This window comes from Argopecten irradians, chromosome 2 (assembly GCF_041381155.1).
Source record: "Argopecten irradians isolate NY chromosome 2, Ai_NY, whole genome shotgun sequence".
NCBI classification, from domain to species: domain Eukaryota; kingdom Metazoa; phylum Mollusca; class Bivalvia; order Pectinida; family Pectinidae; genus Argopecten; species Argopecten irradians.
In genome coordinates this window covers 56,997,398-57,021,589 of record NC_091135.1, presented here as the reverse complement: position 1 = coordinate 57,021,589, position 24,192 = coordinate 56,997,398, and the positions used below count along the sequence as shown (strand labels likewise).

The 24,192-nt window shown below is 38.1% G+C and overlaps 1 protein-coding gene across 3 annotated transcripts; it reads right to left on the bottom strand.

Annotated features, from left to right (window-relative positions):
* Positions 1–914: 914 nt before the first annotated feature.
* LOC138316035 (uncharacterized aarF domain-containing protein kinase 5-like) lies at positions 915–24,192 on the bottom strand. Of its 3 annotated transcripts, none has more exons than XM_069257507.1 (13): positions 24,038–24,192; positions 22,052–22,458; positions 21,521–21,785; positions 21,158–21,298; positions 11,212–11,325; positions 10,838–10,969; positions 10,320–10,403; positions 9,589–9,670; positions 8,631–8,801; positions 7,781–7,988; positions 3,672–3,746; positions 2,902–3,120; positions 915–2,682 (listed from the first exon to the last, which is right to left on the bottom strand). In XM_069257507.1, the coding sequence occupies exons 2-13, from the start codon at positions 22,399–22,401 to the stop codon at positions 2,655–2,657; spliced, it is 1,869 nt and encodes a 622-aa protein (XP_069113608.1). In that variant the 5' UTR covers positions 22,402–22,458; positions 24,038–24,192; the 3' UTR covers positions 915–2,654. The 3 variants fall into 3 exon arrangements, 2 of the variants coding, with proteins under 2 accessions (XP_069113608.1, XP_069113609.1); XM_069257508.1 differs by lacking the exon at positions 7,781–7,988 and adding an exon at positions 6,544–6,721; XR_011207584.1 differs by lacking the exons at positions 915–2,682; positions 2,902–3,120 and adding an exon at positions 6,544–6,721.

Below are 24,192 nucleotides of genomic sequence, written 5' to 3'. Positions count from 1 at the left end.
ATAATATGATTGTCCTTCCCAAATGATATTTTACACCAAATATAGATGAAATCCATTCAAGGATGAAGGAGGAGTAGGATTTTAAAGCTAAAATTAAGAAAATTTGCCCTTTTTTTGGGCCCCATCCCTCAGCCCCTAGGGGTCGGACCAGGCTCATTTATATAAAATATGAATGTCCTTCCCAAATGATATTTTCACACCAAATATGGATGAAATCCATCCAAGGATGAACGAGGAGTAGGATTTTAAAGCTTAAATTAAGAAAATTTGCCCTTTTGGGCCCCCACCCCTCAGCCCCTAGGGGTCGAACAAGGCTCATTTATATAAAATATGATTGTCCATCCCCAATGATGTTTCACACCAAATATATGGATGAAATCCATCCAAGGATGAAGGAGGAGTAGGATTTTAAAGCTAAAATTAAGAAAATTTGCCCTTTTTGGGGCCCCACGCCTCAGCCCCAAGGGGTCGGACCAGGCTCATTTATATTAAATATGATTGTCCTTCCCCAATGATGTTTTACACCAAATATGGATGAAATCCATTCAAGGATGAAGGAGGAGTAGGATTTTAAAGCTTAAATAAAGAAAATTTCCTCTTTTGGAGCCCCGCCCCTCTGCCCCTAGGGGTCGGACCAGGCTCATTTATATAAAATATGATTGTCCTTCCCCAACGATGTTTCACACCAAATATGTATGAAATCCATCCAAGGATGAAGGAGAAGTAGGATTTTAAAGCTAAAATTAAGAAAATTTTGCCCTTTTTTGGGCCCCATCCCTCAGCCCCTAGGGGTCAGACCAGGCTTATTTATATAAAATATGAATGTCCCTTCCCCAATGATGTTTCACACCAAATATGGATGAAATCCATCCAAGGATGAAAGAGGAGTAGGATTTAAAGCTTAAATGCAGACAAGAAGAGGTGGAAATGAGAGCAAGAATGGAGGGGAAGCAGTTGTAAATGATAGCAACAATCAGATTGAGGAAAAGCAAGATGAAGGAGAAACAAATGGTGATGTCAGGGACGATGAGATTGAAGAAGAGAAAGATGAAAGAGATAGAGGAGGGAGAAGCAAATATTGTTACTGGGGACAATCAGATGGAGCGAAAGGAAAATGAAGGAGAAGCAAATGTTGTTACTGCATGGGGACAATCAGATGGAGCGAAAGGAAAATGAAGGAGAAGCAAATGTTGTTACTGCGTGGGGACAATCAGATGGAGCGAAAGGAAAATGAAGGAGAAGCACATGTTTTTGTAGGGGATGATCCCCTTGAAGGATAGAGAGAGTAGGGAGAAGCAAATGTTGTTATAGGGGATGATCCCATGTAAAAGAAAGATGAAGAGGGAATAACTGTTTCTTTTTGGTCTAAAAATTCAGAGATAAGTGTTGGTATCTGCATGAAAATTATTTAAATATACTTGCAGTTATTCCAGAACCTACTCAAAAGGAGGGTTCTGTAGCACACTTTAAGGTAAACCCAAAAATCTAGAAAGAATTAGGTAGCATTGACTGAGAATTTTGATCTCATCTGTATGCCACATTTGAACATATCGGGAAGATACACCTTGCTATAACTAACATTGTCCATATTGACACTGACACCTCATCATAGTTTTAGTGAATACATGTTTTATGTTTTTCGTAACTCAGATTTAATAAGGCTTATCCATTTTCAATAAAAGCAGCCGAAAAAATTGTCTTATTTCTTATTTCAAGATTTGTGCTTTATTTTGTTTGGTAAACCTGGGTACTCAAAGAGAGGATGGCAATTAAGTGTCCTTATTATCACTTTTCAAAGTCCCTGCTGTTACTTTTATTTTTCATTGTCCTAATAATACTTTAGTAGCAATATCCTTTTAGCTTTACTAAAGTAAGTTGTGAAACAGTGTAAGACAGGTTGATAGTTTGAAAAATTCAAAACATTCCATCATGCTTCTCATAAATACTCAATAAGACAACAGAACTGTCGTTGCTGTGACTTTTTGCCTTCCATGCTGTTATTAGTTTTTTTGTGAATGTGTTTTACTTTTCCATTATTGAAATTTTCTGTCATTTTGATGTTGGAATATTAGATTATTAGGTATGCTTGTAGGGTAGAATTATATAAAAAGATAAGTGTTTTACTTTGTTTGAATACTCAATGAGAAGAAGATAAATGTCTTTGATGTTACTTTACACCATCCATGATTTAATGACCTTGACTGCCTGTGTTCGAGGTCGTATAATTTTAATATCGGCTTATTTGGAGATGTCATAATTTGTTTATGTTAAATTTGTTTTGAGGCCTCTTAAATGAATAAAGTTTGGAAAAAAATCATAAGTATTTTTTGTCATTTTTCCTTATTGAAATTGTCCATTATTTTGAGAATGACCCATATAGGCCTAACTGTTAGCTAGCTGATCATGACCTACTTGTCAATATACATGTAGATTTTAATTTGTTTGGTGTTGTAACCTCATCTTAGGCCATTGTTATCAATTTATTATGTTATAATTGTTTTACAGAAACTTTTTTTGTTTCGGAAAGGTAGTGGCCCTTTGATGAACATCATTAAGTTGATTATCTTTTACATTGATTTGGTATCGTCAATCTTCTTGTGTTGTTGGCATACGGGCTAGGGTCAGAATATGGAACTCCCTTGGGGGCACGGTCATTAGGTGTACACGTCACTGTTGAAAGCCCTGTAGAAGAAATCAGATTGTTGGTCATTGGTCTACAGAGATAGTTACACAACAATTGATGAGAATGAAAGGAGATCAAAAGTAAACTTTTATTTAATCACTCCTTATGGTGTAGGTAACAATTAGACAAATAATCTTCCGTCTGTCATCCATAGCTACATTATAGCGGCTAGGTAACAACCTAAGCTACTAGTATTACAAACCTGAAGCTGAACTCACCTGTTTTTGTCCTGTTGTTCCTTGACAATCTTCTGTATTTTCTCCAGATCAGGCATGCGGCCAAGGAAGGCCATGATCCGTATGTATAGGACGCCTGCCCACATTTTCATCTTCTCAAGCTGTATATTATAGTCATATATACAACGCTCCCACCACGCTCGTACTCGTCCAGACAGGGTTAAATGGAACTCTCCTGTCTTTTGACATCCGGTAATGGCGCTGTAACATAATCACAGATACATTTGTAACTTGTATTATTAATTAACTATCTATGTTATTACACTAGTATGGATTTTCCGGCCGAGCTGTATTTGGCCAAACTCGGCCAATATTGAAAAAAATTGATGCAACTCGTCTAATATGATATTGGGCGACTTTTTCTCGTTATTTGACCTAGCATCTAGAGGGTTTACGAGATCAGTCAACAAACAACATGGAGATTGACGAGTCGTCTGTCAAAAGGACCAGGGACAAATATGCAAAAAATGGCGAAGATATGCTTGGTGTTTTGATGGATGACATCACTAGGTATGAAATTTTATCTAGGACACTATATCATAAATTATAACTGTAATTATTTTACAGAACGCTAAAGTGCTAAAGAATTAACCCACAGCCCTTAGCTGACCTTGACTTAAAAAGCATATACTAAATTAAACATACACAAAGGTATGAACCAACTTTATTACTTGGCTGACCCTAACTGGCCTTGACTGACCTCGGTTGGCCTTGAATGACCTTGAATAACCTTGATTGACATAGATACATACCTTCGTGCCATGATTCCGTATCTGTCTACTACATGTCCATGTTCTCTACAGATGGCCCTGATGGTGTTCATATTCCTGTACACAGCAAAAAAACGCATTACTACTCACTCCGAGAAATCATATTCAATAATGTCAAATGTGGTGATTTATCTTTGGAATTTATTTCACTTTATTACTCTGCGAGAAGTGAAAAATATGCTAAAGTCAAAGAATAATCCTTTCAGTGCTTCTATAAATAGCATTTATTGTAAATATGATCAAATGTTTTCCATACTATTATATACAACTAGGGACCCTCAGGAAACATTCACATCTATTAATCATCTTCAATTGTTAAATTTACAATGGCTGCATATCGGCCATATTATACTGTTTTCAAACACTAGAACATGCACAAATTTGGGAACCAAAATGAATGAAGGACACAGAATGAAGGATTGGTGTGTGATCCATTTACTGTAAACCAACTTTTATTTCGCGAATTCTGTTCCAAAACCAATTCACAGAGATTATCTTTGGCAGAACATTTAATAATACTCAGAGAGGAGTTCCAGGCCGGCTTTTTGAAATAGATTATAGCTGTATATTATAGTCATATATACAACTTGTACTCGTCACGAGGGTTAAAAGAACTCTCCCGACTAAAAGCTATGTGTGTATGCGTACAAGTGTTAATCCCTATACAAGCATGTATGACTGAATAGAACTCACACACAAATAAACAACAGAACCTGCCAGTATTGGCAATGATCAGTATGTGTTGATTTTTCTTTGGATAAACATGTCTGTGTTAGCATGTTTGAAACAAAAAAAGACAACGTCTATACATGCTAAAAAAGAAACAATAACTACGTAATGAAGTAAACTACAGTTTTACAGTACAGTAAACTAAGTCATAATTCGTGGAGATTAACTTTCGTGAAATTTAAAATTGCGAAATTCGTGAAAGTAAATTGCACGTGAATAAAAGTTGGTTAACAGTAGTTCTTCCTGAGAAATAATCAAAATAAAAGATCTACTGACAAATATTCTCATGTATACCCTGACCCCATCACAACCAACCATGTGATCTCTGACAGCCAATTCAACTGGATGTATACCCTGACCCCATCACAACCAACCATGTGCTCTCTGACAGCCAATTCAACCTGATGTATACCCCCACCCCATCACAACCAACCATGTGATCTCTGACAGCCAATTCAACCTGATGTAAACCCCCACCCCATCACAACCAACCATGTGCTCTCTGACAGCCAATTCAACCTGATATATACCCCCACCCAATCACAACCAACCATGTGATCTCTGACAGCCAACTCAACCTGATGTATACCCCCACCCCATCACAACCAACCATGTGATCTCTGACAGCCAATTCAACCTGATGTAAACCCCCACCCCATCACAACCAACCATGTGATCTCTGACAGCTAATTCAACCTGATATACACCCCCACCCAATCACAACCAACCATGTGCTCTCTGACAGCCAATTCAACCGGATGTAAACCCCCACCCCATCACAACCAACCATGTGATCTCTGACAGCCAATTCAACCTGATGTATACCCCCACTCCATCACAACCAACCATGTGATCTCTGACAGCCAATTCAACCTGATGTATACCCCCACCCCATCACAACCAACCATGTGCTCTCTGACAGCCAATTCAACCTGATGTATACCCCCACCCCATCACAACCAACCATGTGATCTCTGACAGCCAATTCAACCTGATGTATAAACCCCCAACCCATCACAACCAAATATGTGCAAACCTTGTTCCCCTGACAACAAACTTCATGTAGAACCCACCCCTTGACAACCAACGTATGTAACCCTCTCCCCGACATCCAACCTCTAGTAATCTTTCCCCCCCAGACAACTAACCCATGTAACCCTTTCCCCTGACAACCAACCCATGTAACCCTGTCCCCTGACAACCAACACATGTAACCCTGTCTCCTGACAACCAACCCATGTAACCCTGTCCCCTGACAACCAACCTATGTAACCCTATCCCCTGACAACCAACCCATGTCAACCCATAACCCTTCCCCCTGACATCCAACCTCTTGTAACCCTTCCCCCTGACAACCAACCGATGTAATCCTGTCCCCTGACAACCAACCTATGTTACCCTGTCCCCTGACATCCAACCTCTTGTAACCCTTCCTCCTGACATCCAACCTATGTAACCCTTCCCCCTGACAACCAACCCATGTAACCCTGTCCCCTGACAACCAACCCATGTAACCATGTCCCCTGACAACCAACCTATGTAACCCTGTCCCCTGACAACCAACCCATGTAACCATGTCCCCTGACAACCAACCTCTTGTAACCCTTCGCCCTGATATCCAACCTCTTGTAACCCTTCCCCTGACAAAAAACCTCTTGCAACCCTTCCCCCTGACAACAAACCTCTTGTAACCCTTCCTCCTGACATCCAACCTCTTGTAACCCTTCCCCCTGACATCCAACCTCTTGTAACCCTTCCCCTTGACAACCAACCTCTTGTAACCCTTCCCCTGGACAACCAACTCATGTAACCCTTCCCCCTGACAACCAACCCATGTAACCCTGTCCCCTGACAACCAACCCATGTAACCTTTCCCCCTGACATCCAACCTCTTGTAACCCTGCCCCCCGACATCCGACCTCTTGTAACCCTTTCCCTTGACATCCAACCCATGTTACCCTTCCCCCTGACATCCAACCTCTTGTAACCCTTCCCTCTGACAACCAACCTCTTGTAACCCTTCCCCCAGACAACCAACCCATGTAACCCTTTCCCCTGACAGCCAACCCAAATAACCCTTCCCCTTGACAACCAACCCATGTAACCCTGTCCCCTGACAACCAACCTGACAAGCAGCAGCATTGTCCGAGGCATGTCTTTGAGAACAACCATGATTTTGTCAAAATGTTTTTGTGCCATGATTCTCATGTGTTCTAGGTCCTTATCAGTCATTCGGTTAGGGATATGGAGACTTTTGCGTGATACTGGCCTCTGAAGGAGGATTTCTCCAAATACCATGTGATCTGACAAGATACAACAGCAAAATAATGCTAAACAGGAGATTATCAACTGACATTTTACAGTTTGTTTTTTATTATAGACAGATTTCTGCTGGATAGATTTCTTCTTGTATAGCTAACCCTGAAAGCCAAAACAAACAACCAGCTCTGTAACTAGAAGGCCAGAAAATTAAACGAAGTAAGCCAGGGTAGCTGGAGAAAAACCACTATTGTATGGTCAATAACATAAAAGAAGCTGATAAAAAAACAACCAATGCTTAGTGCAGCATTACTGGTATTTCACCATGATCCTTCAACCAGACAAATAGTCACATTTTCTAATAAATATAACAAAAGTAGCCTCCATCTTTGGCAGACATCCTTTCAGAGATATCATGGTATTTTGTGAAGATTACTCTAAAATGGCGTAGGAATAGAGCTGTACAAGTGATGATTACATATAATAAAATCTACAAGGAGTAGCTACCAAACAAAGCTTAGAGAAAACTACGGTAAATTAGACAAAATCCCTTGCCACTATATATTTAACATGTAAAAAAACATCGTTGGCTTGAGTGTTCAATACCTTGCACAATGCTACTGTTTGGGTTGTCAGAAAACTATCGTTAATTAGAAAGTAAAAGCCCAGCTAATTTATGGTAAGTCAGGAAACAAATCACTCTCTGCCCGGACTGCTTTACAGCAGGAATTGATAGAACATTTAGCATTGGTTTACGAAAAGCTGTAGCAAAAACATGTATTTCGAAGAAATTTAAAAGTGATCTTCATTTTTCTTTAACATTTATCAATTTTCAAACAAATTGTTTTGCGTATTTTAAGGGAATATTACATGAAAATGGACCTTTTTTAAAAATTTTGATATGATTTTTAACATCTGATTACCTGTACATGTATTTCAAAATACATGAAAGCCTTTCTTTGACTTGAACCTTACTTACTGTGAACAATCTATGACTCTACGATATTTATTCCAAAAATGCTATAATACTGTGTTAAATCAATACATGAGTTTGTTGCTACAGCTTTGTATGGCTACATTATCATGACTCTTGGTGAAGATACCTGAAAATGAAATACAGGCACATTGGCATATCTTTAAACGTTTCTCTGAAGCGCTCCCACATTTTCTCGTAATCCTCTTTCCATTCAACCTGGATGTCCGGTGGTAGTTTATAAAACTGGCGTTTTGAAGTTATGTGATGGCGAAAGAAAGAATGGTTCTTGAACTTAATTGGACCCTGTTTTACCATCATAGAAAAAATCCGGTAATCTGGAATACAAGTTTACATAGGAGGATTTAGAGACTAGATAGAATCGCTGATGCTTTTTCTGAAAGTAATTTGAGGTCTTCTTATTCATGTTTTTGACTTATTTTTGTTTATGACTTATTTTTTCTCTTTCAAACTGTGTAAGATTACTAATCTAAAGCAATATTTCATATAAACAGGACACAGCTGTGAGACATAGAGTACACAGAAACAGATAAATAAGGTCAATTCAATTATCACATCAAGTTTCCTTTATTTCAACAATTTTGAATTTTCCAAATATAATGCATAATCTTTGAAACTGATACATGTCAATATAAAATTGTTTGATAAAAGAACAGGAATTTTAAATTTTAATTGTTTGATAGGAGAACATGAATTTTAAATCTTAATTGTTAGATAGAAGAACAGGAATTTTAAATTTTAATTGTTTGATAGAAGAACAGGAGTTTATAGAAATTTTATTGAATCAAAATTCTTCATCCTGTTTCAACATATTCCCTGTAATGTATTATTTAACGAAATTATAATTTCTCAAATGCCTATCATCCATACCTTGTACCTTTTTTAATATGTGATATTACTACACATCTTTATCATTTCTTCACCATACATCTTCAATGTAACATTCTACATTCCCTTACCTTCTACTCCGAGCTCTAAGGAATATTTCTGCATGTTTTCTTCATTATGCATAACAATGGCCTTAAATAGATGGCAGAGGGACTGTCGGTGGGATGGTGTGAGGATATCATACAGACCATGGTCCAGGAGCACAAGTTCAGCACTGTTATCACTTCTCTTACGTACAAACACTGAAACAGTCAAACAAAAGCTGTTTGAGAACAACAAAGTGTGTCTCTGGCCCCATTATGACATAAGACTTAACGTCAACGACAAAGGTACATTTTGGCAATTGGACCTCTTGATATTCTGAAGATTCTGTAATTTCTTCCTGAAAATGTTTGCCTAAATCCATTGTACATGTATCTATTCCTAAGTGAATGCAGAAATCCATGTCAGGTAAAACAGAAAACAATTTCACAACTTGACAACAATGATGTCATATTTGGATCCTCAGTCTCTGTCATTAAAATTCTCAATTTCCTGATATTTTCAAATTTCAACCACAAATTTTTACATTTAAGTGAATTGTTACATAAACAGCAAAAAAAATCACAACTTGGACCAAGACTCCCACTTAGTATATTTGGCCCTTGGGGCCTCTCGGAATTCTCAAAATATGGTAAAAATGACACCAATCACAACAGCTACAGTCTTATATAAATGTAAGAAATCAGTGTCAGTTGTAACAGCATTACACAACTTGGATCGAAACCTTAACCACCAATAACACAGATACCAGTGTGAATCCTTAAACTGCCCTATCTTCAAGAGGCGAGTTTAAAAGTGGTCAATTATCTCTTTCCTCTACAAATCCTGCAACATCATACATAACAATATACATTTCTAGTACCAAAAAATCACTAGTCACAATACCAAGGAAACTGAAATCTTTTAACAGTATAAACAAAGACAACATTGAAGCAGAACCTTTGCTGTTCACAATATGGAAAAGCATTCGGGAGAACATAGCATTACCGTTTCCAGGATGGGGGTCGGCATGTACAAATCCAGAGAGGAAAATCTGCTCTGAGAAACATTTTACTAGTTTCTGATCCACCTGGTGAAAAACATCAGAAAAGTCATATTTAACGCATAGATAGTATGTATATGCTTTAATCATCTTAACAAAAATTACATACATACATTACAGCTTAGGACCATCTTGCTACATGTATATCTTTTCCATTGCTTTAATCCAGGCTTTATTTTGATTAAATACAAAATTGGGGTCATGATCAAATAAGATAATACTTTAAATATTAAAAACAGTAAGGTATATATTTTATCAGACTTGTATGGGAAATACATTTGCCAAAACAATACGTTTGAGATGACTTGCTGAGAAGCAGTGAAATGCATGAAATAGTCTAAGGAAAGTAATGAGTGGTTATGTCCCTTCAATATATGTTATCTGTTAATTACAATATATGTTATCTGTTAATTACAATAATCAAGTTTTAATTAAAGACAATATGAAGAATTGTATATGTCCATTTGTTACTTCTGACTTGTGAAAATTACATATAGATTATTGATATAAATGATTAAAGATGCTTCACTGCTGGCAAAAGTCATCATTATTTTGAACATATTTGCAAATACACAAATTCACAATCAATGGCTCTTACTGTCAAATGTCACTTTATGTTATATACAATTCTTGCTGTGGTTTACAGTAACTAGCACAGTAAAGGCAGAGTACTTACATCTTTGAGAGAGAGCCCCATATCTCTGATCGCTGTAGAATCACTGATCTTACAGCCATCAATAAACTCTGTCGTTAAAACTCGCTGTCAACACACAAATTACATCAATTTATTAGGGCAGGCAAACAAAGTACAACAAGCACAGGGGCCTTTATCGCTCAACTGTTTTAATTCAGTAATAACAAGCACAGGGGCATGTATCGCTCAACAGTTTTAATTCAGTAAAATAAACATGTATCTGGCTTAGAACCATTCAGGCCCCCAGAATTTCAGGCACTCATATTGTTTTGAATCCCTAACCCATAAAGGTGCTACATAGAAAATATGAGTGATATCCATTCAACAAGGAGGGGATGGTTTAACAAAATTGTACTTTTAGACCTACTGCTATATGTTAAAACAGACCCTTTCCTGCCTAATGTGCCCCTAAATAACGTCTGAAAAACTGTAATACTAAATTCTATGTGTTCAAATTGAGTTTTGCGAGGGATCTGTGAAGTAAGACATGAGGTACTCACTTTGCTAGTCATGTCCCAGTAAATCTTTGGTACGTAGACATAATTCAGGTGGTGTAGATCTTTGTAACATCGTTCACCATTTTTACCTTCATTGATAAAATCAAGTTCTAATTCTAGGGTTCCTTTCAAGTCCTGAAATAATTAAGCAACATCATACAGTTGATATTATCTTCACAAGAAGAAAAAAACTTAAGCACACATCCTTACCAAATGTCCGTTCTTAAATAACACTACTGACAGTTTTTTCAAGAATGATACACATTATCAATCAAGCTATTTAATTTTAATCTCAAAACTAAATTAATTTTGTCTGTAGAAAATAGAAATGTAAGTTTTGGAATATTATTTATATGGGTGACAGTTAGATGTTTTACCTGCAGTGCCCATGCAAACCCAAATTTTGGATGTATCCAACCAATCAGCTCGAGGATAATCTCACAGGTCTTAATGTCACCATAGAAACGGTCCTGGAGGTCAATGTACTGAACCTGTAAAATAAGGAAAATCTCAAAGTTATTGAAAGTTCATAACACAACAGTCATCACAAATAAACTGGGAAACCTTTTAGGAGTTAATATGTTAGAAAGCATTAATAATCTTAGTATATTGCTTTTAATAGCGGGGGACTAAATTACACTACATTAACTGTAAAGTTGTTTTCCACCAACTTAATTTCCTCGATTAAAATGGGAAGAATGACAAGTAAGATAACCTCTATATGTTTTACTGGTGACTGTTCTCTGTATGGATACTGGTATACATTAGGTAGGTTTTACTGGTGACTGTTCTCTGTATGGATACTGGTATACATTAGGTAGGTTTTACTGGTGACTGTTCTCTGTATGGATACTGGTATACATAGGTAGGTTTTACTGGTGACTGTTCTCTGTATGGATACTGGTATACATTAGGTAGGTTTTACTGGTGACTGTTCTCTGTATGGATACTGGTATACATTAGGTAGGTTTTACTGGTGACTGTTCTCTGTATGGATACTGGTATACATTAGGTAGGTTTTACTGGTGACTGTTCTCTGTATGGATACTGTTATACACTAGGTAGGTTTTACTGGTGACTGTTCTCTGTATGGATACTGGTATACATAGGTAGGTTTTACTGGTGACTGTTCTCTGTATGGATACTGGTATACATTAGGTAGGTTTTACTGGTGACTGTTCTCTGTATGGATACTGGTATACATTAGGTAGGTTTTACTGGTGACTGTTCTCTGTATGGATACTGGTATACATTAGGTAGGTTTTACTGGTGACTGTTCTCTGTATGGATACTGGTATACATTAGGTAGGTTTTACTGGTGACTGTTCTCTGTATGGATACTGGTATACACTAGGTAGGTTTTACTGGTGACTGTTCTCTGTATGGATACTGTTATACACTAGGTAGGTTTACTGGTGACTGTTCTCTGTATGGATACTGGTATACATTAGGTAGGTTTTACTGGTGACTGTTCTCTGTATGGATACTGGTATACATTAGGTAGGTTTTACTGGTGACTGTTCTCTGTATGGATACTGGTATACATTAGGTAGGTTTTACTGGTGACTGTTCTCTGTATGGATACTGGTATACATTAGGTAGGTTTTACTGGTGACTGTTCTCTGTATGGATACTGTTATACACGGGTAGGTTTTACTGGTGACTGTTCTCTGTATGGATACTGGTATACATTAGGTAGGTTTTACTGGTGACTGTTCTCTGTATGGATACTGGTATACACTAGGTAGGTTTTACTGGTGACTGTTCTCTGTATGGATACTGGTATACACTAGGTAGGTTTTACTGGTGACTGTTCTCTGTATGGATACTGGTATACATTAGGTAGGTTTTACTGGTGACTGTTCTCTGTATGGATACTGTTATACACTAGGTAGGTTTTACTGGTGACTGTTCTCTGTATGGATACTGGTATACACTAGGTAGGTTTTACTGGTGACTGTTCTCTGTATGGATACTGGTATACATTAGGTAGGTTTTACTGGTGACTGTTCTCTGTATGGATACTGGTATACATTAGGTAGGTTTTACTGGTGACTGTTCTCTGTATGGATACTGGTATACACTAGGTAGGTTTTACTGGTGACTGTTCTCTGTATGGATACTGGTATACACTAGGTAGGTTTTACTGGTGACTGTTCTCTGTATGGATACTGGTATACACTAGGTAGGTTTTACTGGTGACTGTTCTCTGTATGGATACTGGTATACATTAGGTAGGTTTTACTGGTGACTGTTCTCTGTATGGATACTGGTATACATTAGGTAGGTTTTACTGGTGACTGTTCTCTGTATGGATACTGGTATACACTAGGTAGGTTTTACTGGTGACTGTTCTCTGTATGGATACTGGTATACATTAGGTAGGTTTTACTGGTGACTGTTCTCTGTATGGATACTGGTATACATTAGGTAGGTTTTACTGGTGACTGTTCTCTGTATGGATACTGGTATACATTAGGTAGGTTTTACTGGTGACTGTTCTCTGTATGGATACTGGTATACACTAGGTAGGTTTTACTGGTGACTGTTCTCTGTATGGATACTGGTATACATTAGGTAGGTTTTACTGGTGACTGTTCTCTGTATGGATACTGGTATACATTAGGTAGGTTTTACTGGTGACTGTTCTCTGTATGGATACTGGTATACACTAGGTAGGTTTTACTGGTGACTGTTCTCTGTATGGATACTGGTATACACTAGGTAGGTTTTACTGGTGACTGTTCTCTGTATGGATAACTGGTATCACTAGGTAGGTTTTACTGGTGACTGTATGATTCTGGAACATCTGTATGGATACTGGTATACACTAGGGTAGGTTTTACTGGTGACTGTTCTCTGTATGGATACTGGTATACACTAGGTAGGTTTTACTGGTGACTGTTCTCTGTATGGATACTGGTATACACTAGGTAGGTTTTACTGGTGACTGTTCTCTGTATGGATACTGGTATACACTAGGTAGGTTTTACTGGTGACTGTTCTCTGTATGGATACTGGTATACACTAGGTAGGTTTTACTGGTGACTGTTCTCTGTATGGATACTGGTATACACTAGGTAGGTTTTACTGGTGACTGTTCTCTGTATGGATACTGGTATACACTAGGTAGGTTTTACTGGTGACTGTTCTCTGTATGGATACTGGTATACACTAGGTAGGTTTTACTGGTGACTGTTCTCTGTATGGATACTGGTATACATTAGGTAGGTTTTACTGGTGACTGTTCTCTGTATGGATACTGGTATACATTAGGTAGGTTTTACTGGTGACTGTTCTCTGTATGGATACTGGTATACATTAGGTAGGTTTTACTGGTGACTGTTCTCTGTATGGATACTGGTATACACTAGGTAGGTTTTACTGGTGACTGTTCTCTGTATGGATACTGGTATACATTAGGTAGGTTTTACTGGTGACTGTTCTCTGTATGGATACTGGTATACACTAGGTAGGTTTTACTGGTGACTGTTCTCTGTATGGATACTGGTATACATTAGGTAGGTTTTACTGGTGACTGTTCTCTGTATGGATACTGGTATACATTAGGTAGGTTTACTGGTGACTGTTCTCTGTATGGATACTGGTATACATTAGGTAGGTTTTACTGGTGACTGTTCTCTGTATGGATACTGGTATACATAGGTAGGTTTTACTGGTGACTGTTCTCTGTATGGATACTGGTATACATTAGGTAGGTTTTACTGGTGACTGTTCTCTGTATGGATACTGGTATACATTAGGTAGGTTTTACTGGTGACTGTTCTCTGTATGGATACTGGTATACACTAGGTAGGTTTTACTGGTGACTGTTCTCTGTATGGATACTGGTATACATTAGGTAGGTTTTACTGGTGACTGTTCTCTGTATGGATACTGGTATACACTAGGTAGGTTTTACTGGGTGACTGTTCTCTGTATGGATACTGGTATACACTAGGTAGGTTTTACTGGTGACTGTTCTCTGTATGGATACTGGTATACATTAGGTAGGTTTTACTGGTGACTGTTCTCTGTATGGATACTGGTATACATTAGGTAGGTTTTACTGGTGACTGTTCTCTGTATGGATACTGGTTATACACTAGGTAGGTTTTACTGGTGACTGTTCTCTGTATGGATACTGTTATACATTAGGTAGGTTTTACTGGTGACTGTTCTCTGTATGGATACTGGTATACACTAGGTAGGTTTTACTGGTGACTGTTCTCTGTATGGATACTGGTATACATTAGGTAGGTTTTACTGGTGACTGTTCTCTGTATGGATACTGGTATACACTAGGTAGGTTTTACTGGTGACTGTTCTCTGTATGGATACTGGTATACATTAGGTAGGTTTTACTGGTGACTGTTCTCTGTATGGATACTGGTATACACTAGGTAGGTTTTACTGTGACTGTTTCTTTCTGTATGCGTACTGTATACACTAGGTAGGTTTTACTGGTGACTGTTCTCTGTATGGATACTGGTATACATTAGGTAGGTTTTACTGGTGACTGTTCTCTGTATGGATACTGGTATACATTAGGTAGGTTTTACTGGTGACTGTTCTCTGTATGGATACTGGTATACATTAGGTAGGTTTTACTGGTGACTGTTCTCTGTATGGATACTGGTATACATTAGGTAGGTTTTACTGGTGACTGTTCTCTGTATGGATACTGGTATACACTAGGTAGGTTTTACTGGTGACTGTTCTCTGTATGGATACTGGTATACACTAGGTAGGTTTTACTGGTGACTGTTCTCTGTATGGATACTGGTATACATTAGGTAGGTTTTACTGGTGACTGTTCTCTGTATGGATACTGGTATACATTAGGTAGGTTTTACTGGTGACTGTTCTCTGTATGGATACTGGTTATACACTAGGTAGGTTTTACTGGTGACTGTTCTCTCTGTATGGATACTGGTATACATTAGGTAGGTTTTACTGGTGACTGTTCTCTGTATGGATACTGGTATACATTAGGTAGGTTTTACTGGTGACTGTTCTCTGTATGGATACTGTATACATTAGGTAGGTTTTACTGGTGACTGTTCTCTGTATGGATACTGGTATACATTAGGTAGGTTTTACTGGTGACTGTTCTCTGTATGGATACTGGTATACATTAGGTAGGTTTTACTGGTGACTGTTCTCTGTATGGATACTGGTATACACTAGGTAGGTTTTACTGGTGACTGTTCTCTGTATGGATACTGGTATACACTAGGTAGGTTTTACTGGTGACTGTTCTCTCTGTATGGATACTGGTATACACTAGGTAGGTTTTACTGGTGACTGTTCTCTGTATGGATACTGCTGGTATACACTTAGGTAGGTTTTATTACTGGTGACTGTTCTCTGTATGGATACTGGTATATACACTAGGTAGGTTTTACTGGTGACTGTTCTCTGTATGGATACTGGTATACACTAGGTAGGTTTTACTGGTGACTGTTCTCTGTATGGATACTGGTATACACTAGGTAGGTTTTACTGGTGACTGTTCTCTGTATGGATACTGGTATACACTAGGTAGGTTTTACTGGTGACTGTTCTCTGTATGGATACTGGTATACACTAGGTAGGTTTTACTGGTGACTGTTCTCTGTATGGATACTGGTATACATTAGGTAGGTTTTACTGGTGACTGTTCTCTGTATGGATACTGGTATACACTAGGTAGGTTTTACTGGTGACTGTTCTCTGTATGGATACTGGTATACACTAGGTAGGTTTTACTGGTGACTGTTCTCTGTATGGATACTGGTATACACTAGGTAGGTTTTACTGGTGACTGTTCTCTGTATGGATACTGGTATACATGGTAGGTTTTACTGGTGACTGTTCTCTGTATGGATACTGGTATAGGTAGGTTTTACTGGTGACTGTTCTCTGTATGGATACTGGTATACATTAGGTAGGTTTTACTGGTGACTGTTCTCTGTATGGATACTGGTATACATTAGGTAGGTTTTACTGGTGACTGTTCTCTGTATGGATACTGGTATACACTAGGTAGGTTTTACTGGTGACTGTTCTCTGTATGGATACTGGTATACACTAGGTAGGTTTTACTGGTGACTGTTCTCTGTATGGATACTGGTATACACTAGGTAGGTTTTACTGGTGACTGTTCTCTGTATGGATACTGGTATACATTAGGTAGGTTTTATGGTGACTGTTCTCTGTATGGATACTGTATACATAGGTAGGTTTTACTGGTGACTGTTCTCTGTATGGATACTGGTATACATAGGTAGGTTTTCTGGTGACTGTTCTCTGTATGGATACTGGTATACACTAGGTAGGTTTTACTGGTGACTGTTCTCTGTATGGATACTGGTATACATTAGGTAGGTTTTACTGGTGACTGTTCTCTGTATGGATACTGGTATACATTAGGTAGGTTTTACTGGTGACTGTTCTCTGTATGGATACTGGTATACACTAGGTAGGTTTTACTGGTGACTGTTCTCTGTATGGATACTGGTATACACTAGGTAGGTTTTACTGGTGACTGTTCTCTGTATGGATACTGGTATACACTAGGTAGGTTTTACTGGTGACTGTTCTCTGTATGGATACTGGTATACACTAGGTAGGTTTTACTGGTGACTGTTCTCTGTATGGATACTGGTATACATTAGGTAGGTTTTACTGGTGACTGTTCTCTGTATGGATACTGGTATACACTAGGTAGGGTTTTACTGGTGACTGTTCTCTGTATGGATACTGGTATACACTAGGTAGGTTTTACTGGTGACTGTTCTCTGTATGGATACTGGTATACACTAGGTAGGTTTTACTGGTGACTGTTCTCTGTATGGATACTGGTATACACTAGGTAGGTTTTACTGGTGACTGTTCTCTGTATGGATACTGGTATACATTAGGTAGGTTTTACTGGTGACTGTTCTCTGTATGGATACTGGTATACATTAGGTAGGTTTTACTGGTGACTGTTCTCTGTATGGATACTGGTATACACTAGGTAGGTTTTACTGGTGACTGTTCTCTGTATGGATACTGGTATACACTAGGTAGGTTTTACTGGTGACTGTTCTCTGTATGGATACTGGTATACATTAGGTAGGTTTTACTGGTGACTGTTCTCTGTATGGATACTGGTATACATTAGGTAGGTTTTACTGGTGACTGTTCTCTGTATGGATACTGGTATACACTAGGTAGGTTTTACTGGTGACTGTTCTCTGTATGGATACTGGTATACACTTAGGTAGGTTTTACTGGTGACTGTTCTCTGTATGGATACTGGTATACATTAGGTAGGTTTTACTGGTGACTGTTCTCTGTATGGATACTGGTATACACTAGGTAGGTTTTACTGGTGACTGTTCTCTGTATGGATACTGGTATACACTAGGTAGGTTTTACTGGTGACTGTTCTCTGTATGGATACTGGTATACACTAGGTAGGTTTTACTGGTGACTGTTCTCTGTATGGATACTGTTATACACTAGGTAGGTTTTACTGGTGACTGTTCTCTGTATGGATACTGGTATACACTAGGTAGGTTTTACTGGTGACTGTTCTCTGTATGGATACTGGTATACATTAGGTAGGTTTTACTGGTGACTGTTCTCTGTATGGATACTGGTTATACATTAGGTAGGTTTTACTGGTGACTGTTCTCTGTATGGATACTGGTATACACTAGGTAGGTTTTACTGGTGACTGTTCTCTGTATGGATACTGGTATACACTAGGTAGGTTTTACTGGTGACTGTTCTCTGTATGGATACTGGTATACATTAGGTAGGTTTTACTGGTGACTGTTCTCTGTATGGATACTGGTATACACTAGGTAGGTTTTACTGGTGACTGTTCTCTGTATGGATACTGGTATACATTAGGTAGGTTTTACTGGTGACTGTTCTCTGTATGGATACTGTTATACACTAGGTAGGTTTTACTGGTGACTGTTCTCTGTATGGATACTGGTATACACTAGGTAGGTTTTACTGGTGACTGTTCTCTGTATGGATACTGGTATACATTAGGTAGGTTTTACTGGTGACTGTTCTCTGTATGGATACTGGTATACACTAGGTAGGTTTTACTGGTGACTGTTCTCTGTATGGATACTGGTATACATTAGGTAGGTTTTACTGGTGACTGTTCTCTGTATGGGATACTGGTATACACTAGGTAGGTAGGTTTTACTGGTGACTGTTCTCTGTATGGATACTGGTATACACTAGGTAGGTTTTACTGGTGACTGTTCTCTGTATGGATACTGGTATACATTAGGTAGGTTTTACTGGTGACTGTTCTCTGTATGGATACTGGTATACACTAGGTAGGTTTTACTGGTGACTGTTCTCTGTATGGATACTGTTATACACTAGGTAGGTTTTACTGGTGACTGTTCTCTGTATGGATACTGGTATACACTAGGTAGGTTTTACTGGTGACTGTTCTCTGTATGGATACTGGTATACACTAGGTAGGTTTTACTACTGGTGACTGTTCTCTGTATGGATGGATACTGGTATACATTAGGTAGGTTTTACTGGTGACTGTTCTCTGTATGGATACTGTTATACACTAGGTAGGTTTTACTGGTGACTGTTCTCTGTATGGATACTGGTATACACTAGGTAGGTTTTACAAGTACTGGTGACTGTTCTCTGTATGGATACTGGTATACACTAGGTAGGTTTTACTGGTGACTGTTCTCTGTATGGATACTGGTATACATTAGGTAGGTTTTACTGGTGACTGTTCTCTGTATGGATACTGGTATACATAGGTAGGTTTTACTGGTGACTGTTCTCTGTATGGATACTGGTATACACTAGGTAGGTTTTACTGGTGACTGTTCTCTGTATGGATACTGGTATACATTAGGTAGGTTTTACTGGTGACTGTTCTCTGTATGGATACTGGTATACACTAGGTAGGTTTTTACTGGTGACTGTTCTCTGTATGGATACTGGTATACATTAGGTAGGTTTTACTGGTGACTGTTCTCTGTATGGATACTGGTATACATTAGGTAGGTTTTACTGGTGACTGTTCTCTGTATGGATACTGGTTATACACTAGGTAGGTTTTACTGGTGACTGTTCTCTGTATGGATACTGGTATACATTAGGTAGGTTTTACTGGTGACTGTTCTCTGTATGGATACTGGTATACATTAGGTAGGTTTTACTGGTGACTGTTCTCTGTATGGATACTGTATACATAGGTAGGTTTTACTGGTGACTGTTCTCTGTATGTATACTAGGTATACATGGTAGTTTTACTGGTGACTGTTCTCTGTATGGATACTGGTATACACTAGGTAGGTTTTACTGGTGACTGTTCTCTGTATGGATACTGGTATACATAGGTAGGTTTTACTGGTGACTGTTCTCTGTATGGATACTGGTATACATTAGGTAGGTTTTACTGGTGACTGTTCTCTGTATGGATACTGGTATACACTAGGTAGGTTTTACTGGTGACTGTTCTCTGTATGGATACTGGTATACATTAGGTAGGTTTTACTGGTGACTGTTCTCTGTATGGATACTGGTATATACATAGGTAGGTTTTACTGGTGACTGTTCTCTGTATGGATACTGGTATACATTAGGTAGGTTTTACTGGTGACTGTTCTCTGTATGGATACTGTTATACATTAGGTAGGTTTTACTGGTGACTGTTCTCTGTATGGATACTGGTATACACTAGGTAGGTTTTACTGGTGACTGTTCTCTGTATGGATACTGGTATACATTAGGTAGGTTTTACTGGTGACTGTTCTCTGTATGGATACTGTTATACACTAGGTAGGTTTTACTGGTGACTGTTCTCTGTATGGATACTGGTATACATTAGGTAGGTTTTACTGGTGACTGTTCTCTGTATGGATACTGGTATACATTAGGTAGGTTTTACTGGTGACTGTTCTCTGTATGGATACTGGTATACATTAGGTAGGTTTTACTGGTGACTGTTCTCTGTATGGATACTGGTATACATTAGGTAGGTTTTACTGGTGACTGTTCTCTGTATGGATACTGGTATACACTAGGTAGGTTTTACTGGTGACTGTTCTCTGTATGGATACTGTTATACATTAGGTAGGTTTTACTGGTGACTGTTCTCCTGGTGACTGTTCTCTGTATGGATACTGGTATACATTAGGTAGGTTTTACTGGTGACTGTTCTCTGTATGGATACTGGTATACATTAGGTAGGTTTTACTGGTGACTGTTCTCTGTATGGATACTGGTATACACTAGGTAGTGTGTAATCAGATAACCAATCCTTTAATATTGTGTTCAATGTAAAGCTACCTTAACAGCCACTTTTTTGCCGTCCTTTGTCACAGCTCTGTGAACTTGAGCAAGACTAGCAGCAGCAATTGGTTCTTCTTCAAATTCAGCAAACATCTCTCGAGGAGTGGTTCCGAAGTCTTCTTTGAAGAGCTCTTCAACCTGTCAAACAAAGCAACACATGTACACACATGTCAAAACTGATATCAGTAGCAACACATGTACACAACTGATTTCAGTAGCAATATATGTACACAACTCATTTTGATGATTTCTACGTAGATTTTAGTACTAAGTCAGTAATATTATGAAACGATTATGCAGTGTACTATGTCATGAAAATGTTATCAAAAGACAATGACAACTAAAGATTTAGAAGCTAACCTCATGTGGGCGTCTACTGAGAGCTTTGTCCTGTAGGATGACTAGACAGTCGATGTATTCCCTGGGTAGGATGTGGTTCATTGACACCATGCCCTGTCCTAACTTGACATAAAGACCTCCGTTCTGTAGGCATCCTAGCAGCATCCTCTCCGCTGCCCGCTTGTGACAAGGACGAATGGCCTGGTCATACTCCTCGGACATCTCATCTAGATTCCACAGGTGCCATTTGTAGTCCACAGATATAAGGAGGCCAATCTTTAATGACCTGACATAAGGGATAAGGAAAGAAGCATGTACATTTCTATAGTGACCAGCATAAAACAGTGAACGGCTGTAAGCTTTGACTTTGTTTTATAATTTTATAAAATAATAAATAACAACAGCAGACACATTAACATATTTTCACAGCTATTTGTTTGTTTGCTTGTCTAGTGATTAATTGCTAGAACAATGATAATCACTGCTGTTGAGTTTGAAATGACTAATGTAAGTTCATGTATGTTTTTTTTTAACAAACTGAAACTTTCTTACCTTAAGAATCGAACACAGCCACCAAGTAAGACTCGAACTTTACGTTTATTTTGCTCCGTGAGAGATAAATAGTAAGCACCAAAACCTAGAGAAACTATTCCTAAACCTGATAGAAAATATTTTGATTTACGATATTTCACTTTAGTCTTCGTTTTAGCTGTCACTTCAGTCAATGTTGAAGATTTAGTCCTACTTTGTGTGAAATTTCGAGTCACATGACCACAGTTGTTGCATTTGAAATTAATTGCATGTCGAAATGAACAGCTGGCTCTGTGACAGACTTGATGCAATGAAGGTGCTATTGTTTGGTAGTGTCCTCCGAGGTTTGAAAATAACTTTAAGGAATACATTCTGAATTAACTGAAAAAATCAGCAATGTTTCAATTACTTGGGAGAGGTGATGATTCCTGAAAAGAGAAAAAAAAATTAATTTTATACATGTGTTCAGTGCAGAGGTCATCTGGACGTACAATTAGAACGAATATACATACCCGGCCTAATATACCTTTCGGCCGGGTACGAATTGGTCCCTATGTGTTGTAATGGAACACTGCCTCAGAAAATCACTCCGGCACAATTTTCTTTACTCTTTGTAGGTTTCCAATTATCTTATGCGTATACATGCATTTACATATTATTTTTGTCCAGAACAAAAATAACTACCATTCTTAATATCTATCGTACCGCTCACAAGAGGTCAGATTCACAATTTGTGGACCTGCCGTATAAATTCCCTTCAGAAAGACCTTCATATGCATTATGTAAAAAAAATAATGCCTCGATGAGAATTTGATATTTAATGTGGTTCAGTTTTATTGCCTAGTAGGTAAGCATATCAAACAAGAACGATAAAATGCAAACAAACGTTTTATAATGGTTTGCATAATCATTACTTTGCTCCATTAGCAGTGATAGGCATCAATTGTAGCTCTAAAGACGACACCATTTTCTGTCTAAAAGTCTTTTGACCTACAATATTGCAGCTAGACGTACAATATGTACAATAAAGAAATGACTTGAGGCAAAACATAGCTGCTGTGGTGACACTACAAACCAGTAACCTTGGGGGTACAACATTATGGTGGCACAGGACAAAACAGTGACCAGCTAATTATAATATATAAATATCCACGATGGTTGTATAAGGGTCTTGTATGTCTTCAAGGACGAAGACTTTGAAAAAGGAGGGCGGAATCATGCAGCGGGATTTGACTGGGTCGATAACCAGCAACTACATATGCAGATGTATGTGAATCCAGTCTAGCCTCTGACGTTTTCTCCTCTTCTGTTACAGAAATTTGAATCCGCATGTTCAAGAGGTCAAAAGAGGTTTTAGTGGTCTTTAGCATTAGCAATAAAATAGCTCACACATTTATCAGGAAAGCAAAACTAAATGATTATCAAAACTAGTAATTTTGCAAATAAAGCAGCGAAGAAAAATTCAATTATCATTAAAACAAAGAAATTTGAAAAAGACTGATTTCAAGTGAAACCTTTGACAAGACAGGGACTTTTTAAAGGAATTCTTCATGTTTACTTGAGTATTTTTATGAAGTTTAAAATTCATATCAACATTGACTGATTGAGTATCCTGTTTGTGAAACAATCACTAACAAAGGAGTTTTATTAGTTTTATAGATTCACTTATCATACATGATGATACTGTGTTACTGTGCATCGATACTATATAAATATAGGCCTAACATACAAATGTGGTTACATAAGAAGTCCTTTTAACGGCGATGAAACTAAATGAATATATTTCATGTATTGTAAGCTGCATTATTCAGAATAGCTTTCCTTATGTCAACGGAATAAGACGCCATATATCTGAAAATAATTTAAAAGGATTTTAAACAAGATGTTTAAACGAGACGGCAATTCATTATTAATCTAACACAGACAACAACTTGAACAAGTCAAGTGCAGATTGGTTCCAGATTTGAACCACGAACAGCTGATCACTGGTGATTAAACAACACTTACCATCAAAAACCATTGGACGACAGCAACTCAATATGGTCGTAATGTCAAGAAAAGCTCTGTGAGTTAACAGCTTCACTGTTATGGCAGAAATAATCATGTAACGCCGCAGTGGCAAGTTAGGTAACTTGTGACCTTTTCGCGATGATGAAGAGTTC

Excerpts from the sequence above, each read along its gene's own strand:
- LOC138316035 (XM_069257507.1), bottom strand. The coding sequence starts at position 22,401 with ATGTATTCCTTAAAGTTATTTTCAAACCTCGGAGGACACTACCAAACA. Across the intron at positions 21,786-22,051 it reads GGCTGTGTTCGATTCTTAAG|GTCATTAAAGATTGGCCTCC; the intron begins GTAAGAAAGTTT and ends CCCTTATGTCAG. Across the intron at positions 21,299-21,520 it reads TCAGTAGACGCCCACATGAG|GTTGAAGAGCTCTTCAAAGA; the intron begins GTTAGCTTCTAA and ends TTTGTTTGACAG.